Source organism: Oncorhynchus keta, chromosome 20 (assembly GCF_023373465.1).
Source record: "Oncorhynchus keta strain PuntledgeMale-10-30-2019 chromosome 20, Oket_V2, whole genome shotgun sequence".
Taxonomy (NCBI): Eukaryota; Metazoa; Chordata; class Actinopteri; order Salmoniformes; family Salmonidae; genus Oncorhynchus; species Oncorhynchus keta.
This window is the reverse complement of record NC_068440.1, coordinates 8,844,077-8,851,110: the sequence shown is the minus strand read 5'-3', so window position 1 is coordinate 8,851,110 and position 7,034 is coordinate 8,844,077. Positions and strand designations below refer to the sequence as shown.

The 7,034-nt window shown below is 47.5% G+C and overlaps 1 protein-coding gene and 1 pseudogene across 10 annotated transcripts in view; both read left to right on the top strand.

Annotated features, from left to right (window-relative positions):
- LOC127909844 (uncharacterized) overlaps positions 1–2,584 on the top strand; it is a 3,900-nt gene extending 1,316 nt beyond the window's left edge. The window contains exons 5-10 of one of the 10 annotated variants that reach the window (XR_008072575.1): positions 66–118; positions 466–543; positions 1,623–1,700; positions 1,814–1,838; positions 2,032–2,162; positions 2,363–2,432. Coding sequence is in view for 5 of the 10 variants with exons in the window: in XM_052472022.1 (XP_052327982.1) it covers positions 66–118; positions 466–543; positions 1,043–1,120; positions 1,775–1,823 (258 nt within the window). In the remaining 5 variants the exon portion in view is untranslated. Of the gene's footprint in view, positions 1–65; positions 119–465; positions 544–734; positions 774–1,042; positions 1,121–1,158; positions 1,237–1,622; positions 1,701–1,774; positions 1,839–2,031; positions 2,163–2,348; positions 2,433–2,506 lie in introns of those variants that run through there. The other 9 variants (XR_008072576.1, XR_008072574.1, XR_008072571.1 and 6 more) reach the window with 9 other exon arrangements.
- The window catches only part of LOC118399290 (sodium/potassium-transporting ATPase subunit alpha-3-like), a 34,714-nt pseudogene extending 28,118 nt beyond the window's left edge, over positions 1–6,596 (top strand).
- The last annotated feature ends 438 nt before the right edge of the window (positions 6,597–7,034 follow it).

The window sequence follows — 7,034 nt, the reverse complement described above, 5'->3', positions numbered from 1 at the left end:
GGTACCAGTACAGAGTCAATGTGGAGGTTATATACAGGAGGTACCAGTACAGAGTCAATGTGGAGGCTATATACAGGAGGTACCAGTACAGAGTCAATGTGGAGGTTATATACAGGAGGTACCAGTACAGAGTCAATGAGGAGGTTATATACAGGAGGTACCAGTACAGAGTCAATGTGGAGGCTATATACAGGAGGTACCAGTACAGAGTCAATGTGGAGGCTATATACAGGAGGTACCAGTACAGAGTCAATGTGGAGGCTATATACAGGAGGTACCAGTACAGAGTCAATGTGGAGGATATACAGGAGGTACCAGTACAGAGTCAATGTGGAGGTTTTATACAGGAGGTACCAGTACAGAGTCAATGTAAGGTTATATATAGGAGGTACCAGTACAGAGTCAATGTGGAGGGCATATACAGGAGGTACCAGTACAGAGTCAATGTGGAGGTTATATCAGGAGGTACCAGTACAGAGTCAATGTGGAGGCTTTATACAGGAGGTACCAGTACAGAGTCAATGTGGAGGCTTTATACAGGAGGTACCAGTACAGAGTCAATGTGGAGGCTTTTTAAGGAGGTACCAGTACAGAGTCAATGTGGAGGTTTATATAGGAGGTACCAGTACAGAGTCAATGTGGAGGTTATATACAGGATGTACCAGTAAGAGTCAATGTGGAGGCATATAAAGGTACCAGTACAGAGTCAATGTGGAGGCTTTATCCTATCCTAGGTACCAGTACAGAGTCAATGTGGAGGCTTTATACAGGAGGTACCAGTACAGAGTCAATGTGGAGGCTTTATTCAGGAGGTACCAGTACAGAGTCAATGTGGAGGCTATATACAGGAGGTACCAGTACAGAGTCAATTGAGGCTATATTTAGGAGGTCCTTCCTACTGAGTCAATGCCTGATATACAGGAGGTACCAGTACAGAGTCAATGTGGAGGCTTTATACAGGAGGTACCAGTACAGAGTCAATGTGGTGCCTTTATACAGGAGGTACCAGTACAGAGTCAATGTGGAGGTTATATCACAGGAGGTACCAGTACAGAGTCAATGTGGAGGCTTTATACAGGAGGTACCAGTACAGAGTCAATGTGGAGGCTTTATACAGGAGGTACCAGTACAGAGTCAATGTGGAGGCTTTGCCTGGAGGTACCAGTACAGAGTCAATGTGGAGGCTTTATACAGGAGGTACCAGTACAGAGTCAATGTGGAGGCTTTATACAGGAGGTAGCTCAGAGTCAATGTGGAGGCTTTATACAGGGGTACCAGTACAGAGTCAATGTGGAGGTTATATACGGAGGTACCAGTTGAGAGTCAATGTGGAGGTTATATACAGGAGGTACCAGTACAGAGTCAATGTTGTCCTTATATACAGGAGGTACAGTACAGAGTCAATGTGGAGGCTTTTACATCCAGGTACTTCAGTACAGAGTCAATGTGGAGGCCTATACAGGTGCCAGTACAGAGTCAATGTGGCCTATATACAGGAGGTAGCAGTACATTCAATGTGGAGGCTAGCCAGGGATACAGGAGGTACCAGTACAGAGTCAATGTGGAGGTTATATAAGGAGGTACCAGTACAGAGTCAATGTGGAGGTTAGTCTATACAGGAGGTACCAGTACAGAGTCAATGTGGAGGCTTTATACAGGAGGTACCAGTACAGAGTCAATGTGGAGGCTTTATACAGGAGGTACCAGTACAGATCAATGTGGAGGCTTTATACAGGAGGTACCAGTACAGAGTCAATGTGGATCCTGGCAGGAGGTACCAGTACAGAGTCAATGTGGAGGCTTTATACAGGAGGTACCAGTAGAGAGTCAATGTGGAGGTTAGATACAGGAGGTACCAGTACAGAGTCAATGTGGAGGCTTTATACAGGAGGTACCAGTACAGAGTCAATGTTTTCTTTATACAGGAGGTACCAGTACAGAGTCAATGTGGAGGCTTTATACAGGAGGTACCAGTACAGAGTCAATGTGGAGGCTTTATACAGGAGGTACCAGTACAGAGTCAATGTGGAGGTTATATACAGGAGGTACCAGTACAGAGTCAATGTGGAGGCTTTATACAGGAGGTACCAGTACAGAGTCAATGTGGAGGCTTTATACAGGAGGTACCAGTACAGAGTCAATGTGGAGGTTATATACAGGAGGTACCAGTACAGAGTCACCTGTGGAGGCTTTATACAGGAGGTACCAGTACAGAGTCAATGTGGAGGTTATATACAGGAGGTACCAGTACAGAGTCAATGTGGAGGTTATGATACAGTGGAACAGCCAGTACAGAGTCAATGTGGAGGCTTTATACAGGAGGTACCAGTACAGAGTCAATCCTGGAGGTTATATACAGGAGGTACCAGTACAGAGTCAATGTGGAGGCTTTATACAGGAGGTACCAGTACAGAGTCAATGTGGAGGTTATATCCACCAGGGGTACCAGTACAGAGTCAATTTTGAGGCTATATACAGGAGGTACCAGTACAGAGTCAATGTGGAGGTTATATACAGGAGGTACCAGTACAGAGTCAATGTGGAGGTTATATACAGGAGGTACCAGTACAGAGTCAATGTGGAGGCTATATACAGGGCCGTACCAGTACAGAGTCAATGTGGAGGCTATATACTGGGGGTTGTAGTACAGAGTCAATGTGGAGGCTATATACTGGGGGTACCAGTACAGAGTCAATGTGGAGGCTATATACAGGGGTACCGGTACAGAGTCAATGGTGGAGACAGACGGTGTGCAGGTAATTCAGGCAATATGTAGAGTTATTAAAGTGACTATGCATAGATAGTAACAGAGTAGCAGCAGTAATCAGAGAGGTGGGATGACAATGCAAATAGTCTGGGTAGCCATTTGATTAGATGTTCAGGAGTCTTATGGCTGTGGGGTAAAGCTGTTTAGAAGCCTCTTGGACCTAGACTTGGTGCTCCAGTAGAACGACATTTACATTTACATTTAAGTCATTTAGCGACACTCTTATCCAGAGCGACTTACAAATTGGTGCATTCACCTTATGACATCCAGTGGAACAGCCACTTTACAATAGTGCATCTACATCTTTTAAGGGGGGAAGAAGGATTACTTTATCTATCCTAGGTTTCCTTAAATAGGTGGGGTTTCAGGTGTCTGCCAGAATGGTGATTGATGCGCTGTCCTCCTGGCCATTCAGAGCAGAGGGAAAGGACAAGATTAATTGTGGTGGCTGGAGTCTTTGACAATTTTTAGGGTCCTTCCTCTGACACTGCCTGATATGACGAGGATGGCAGGAAGCTTGGCCCCGGTGATGACTGGGCCTAGAACAGAGCCCTCTGTTGTGACACCAGTGGTGATTTAGGTCGTCTGGTAGTCTCGTGTCACTGGGCAGCTCTTGGCTGTGCTTCCCTTTGTGATCTGTAATAGTTTGCCGCCCTGCCAGATCCGCCCAACGTTGGAGAGGGTGGAGAGGAGGATCTGATGGTTCACAGTATTTCCGGCTTTGCCTGTTTGATGGATGAGAGCTGAGGGCAGAGAGGGAGTTTCCGCTTAGAGTCCCGCTCCTTGAAAGAGAAGCAGCTCTACCCTTGAATGCTCAGTCTTGAAACCTGCCTGTTAATCCATGGCTTCTGGTTGGGATATGTACGTAATTTGCCAGGTCAGTTGTCTCATTTTGGAGAGAAAAGTGAAGTGCTGGTCTGTAGTCCTTTGCACCACAAAGGGAGTCAGTCTATTGTAATTTATTGACATCCACCGTCTTCTCTAACCCTACTGTTGCCTACAGGTGCCAAGCGATCTCCCTGGCCTACGAGGCAGGGATGACATTATGAAGAGACAGCCCAGGAACCCAGCCAGGGACAAACTGGTGAACGAGAGGTCTGAAATGGTCTGGAGAAGACAGATTGGGGGTTTTTAAAAGTCTATCCCTGGCAGGTTGTTAGTCTGCGGTGGATTGACTCCCGGCCTAATTCTAATTTCATCTATAGGCAGGGTAAATAAAGAGACATCTTCCTCCCTCTGCTTCTGTAGGGATGATCCAGGCTCTGGGAGGGTTCTTCTCCTACTTTGTGATCCTGGCAGAGAATGGTTTCCTTCCCTCTTTTCATTGGTGGGCATCAGGCTAAACTGGGAGGACCGCTCCAACAACGACCTAGAGGACAGCTACGGAGAAGGTGGCAAAGAGCTTTTTCTCTCTCTTTTTTGTTGTTGTTTTAAATATTATATTTTTAAATTTTCCTTTCTTTCTCTCGTCTTTACTCAGACCTTTTTTTTACCCCTCTGTCATCTTATTTTCTTTCATCCAGTCCTCATTAGTTTCATTAAATGATGCCAGGTCTGAGTCGTCACCACAGCTTTCCACTTAGTCATCACCAGCCCTGTTCTGTGAGTCATCACCTCTACGTTCCACTCTCAACCTCTACTCCGCTTAGTTCGCTCTTTAACCCTCCCTCCTTGTGATTTCCTCTCCCTCGCACGCCAGACCTATGAACAGAGGAAGATAGTGGAGTACACCTGTCACACAGCCTTCTTCGTCAGTATTGTGGTGGTACAGTGGGCTGATGTCATCATCTGCAAGACCAGGCGCAACTCTGTCTTCCAGCAGGGCATGAGGTCAGAACCCTTTATCTTTGCACCTGTCCTCTAATGACACAGACGTTTGGCATGATTCAAAAGCAGACCTCTTCTTGTCTCTATTCAGATTTTGTAAGGTTATGGAAGCCCCTCTACTTTATGTCTCTCTCATAGCTAGGATAAATGTTGAGATTCATTATTTGTTTGTTTACAGGAATAAGATTCTGATCTTTGGGCTGTTTGAGGAGACAGCTCTGGCTGCTTTCCTGTCCTACACCCCAGGCATGGACGTGGCTCTCAGGATGTACCCCCTCAAGTGAGTACCCCAGCCTCTGTTCTCATTCACACAGAGCAACAGCACCCTCTACTGAGGGATGTTTGTATGACAGTTACTTGACAGTAAAGGACCACTGTGTGGACTGGAGACTATTTCAATCCATTCTATGGGGAAATGATTTCCTCTTTTAAGGAGAGCTATTCACTCAACTGAATGGCCCTCTGGCTTTTTCTTCCTTTTTCTCTCCATCTGTCTTTTTCTCTCTTTCTCTGTCTCAGGCCCAGCTGGTGGTTTTGTGCGTTCCCGTACAGTTTCCTCATCTTTGTTTACGATGAGATCCGAAAACTCATCCTGCGCCGAAACCCCGGAGGTACGAGTCTCTCACAAACACACTTACTGTACTCACTATAGACTTGTGTATGACGTACTACAGTACCCATAATAGCATTTACTAAACAACTGGGTATCTTACTGTACTCACTCATAGAAAATGCTGCTGTCAGGTTTGCTTAATATAAGGAATTTTAAATGATTAACCCTTTTATACTTCACTTTTGATACTTAAGTATATTTTAGCAATTATATTTACTTTTGGTACTTATGTAGATTTAAAACCAAATACATTTAGGGTAGTATTTTGAGAGACTTTCACTTTTAGTCATTTTCTATTATGGTATATTTACTTTTATTCAAGTATGAAAATTGGATACTTTTTCCACCACTACCTCTGATACAAATGTTTGCTGTTTTGTAAATAATTTGTCTCTCTTTCTCTCTATTCCCTTCATTTTCTCCTTCCTTTCTCTTTAGGTTGGGTGGAAAAGGAGACATACTATTAAATTATCAAACCATTCTTTACTTCTCACCCCCTTACTTCCCCCTACCTCCACCCGTCCCTCTAATCACATACAAACCATACAAGAAACCGCATCTGAAAACTCATCCATTCTTCATCCCGTATTTTCATCCAACATCGCCTTGAGGACAAGAGGACCAACCACCGAGAAGGAGAGGAACAGGACGATCCCTCCAGATCCCTGCGCCCCTCTTCGTCTCTGCCTTTTTTTTCTGCCAAAAGACTACAGCATAGTCAACACTGCCAATACTCTTCGAATGTTTACTACACTGTTATGACACTGTTTCTAAATGTGCTAATACACTGTCATGTACAAAATACCGGTATCGCTCTCCTCTATCGACAACAAAATGGCAGCTGCATCTAGATTCCCCCGGCGAGCGGTGTGGCGTCGTTGTCACCTGTTCCACCCCGCCATCCTCTCGACACGCTCCCTCCCTCCACCAATCTTCTACTTAACATGCCCCTCAAGCCACTCCCACCACTCCCTGGCCCAATGGGTATAACAGAAAGATCCCACCGCTGACACCAGTAAATGTGGAATAATCTCCCACGGCCTCTACAGGGGTAAAGAAATAAAATCCCCCTCCTTCCTGCTCGTGTTCCCCTCCTTCCTGCTCGTGTTCCCCTCCCTCCTCCTCCTGTTCCCCTCCCTCCTCCTCCTGTTCCCCTCCCTCCTCCTCCTGTTCCCCTCCCTCCTCCTCCTGTTCCCCTCCCTCCTCCTCCTGTTCCCCTCCTTCCTGCTCGTGTTCCCCTCCCTCCTCCTCCTGTTCCCCTCCCTCCTCCTCCTGTTCCCCTCCCTCCTCCTCCTGTTCCCCTCCCTCCTCCTCCTGTTCCCCTCCTTCCTGCTCGTGTTCCCCTCCCTCCTCCTCCTGTTCCCCTCCCTCCTCCTCCTGTTCCCCTTCCTCCTCCTGTTCCCCCCTCCCTCCTGTTCCTCCCTCCCTGTTCCCCCCTCCTCCTCCTGTTCCTCCTTCCTGCTCGTGTTCCCCTCCCTCCTCCTCCTGTTCCCCCCTCCTCCTCCTGTTCCCCTCCCTCCTCCTGTTCCCCTCCCTCCTCCTCCTGTTCCCCTCCCTCCTCCTCCTGTTCCCCTCCCTCCTCCTCCTGTTCCCCTCCCTCCTCCTCCTGTTCCCCTCCCTCCTCCTCCTGTTCCCCTCCCTCCTCCTCCTGTTCCCCTCCCTCCTCCTCCTGTTCCCCTCCCTCCTCCTCCTGTTCCCCTCCCTCCTCCTCCTGTTCCCCTCCCTCCTCCTCCTGTTCCCCTCCCTCCTCCTCCTGTTCCCCTCCCTCCTCCTCCTGTTCCCCTCCCTCCTCCTCCCGTTCCCCCTCCTCCTCCCGTCCTCCCTCCC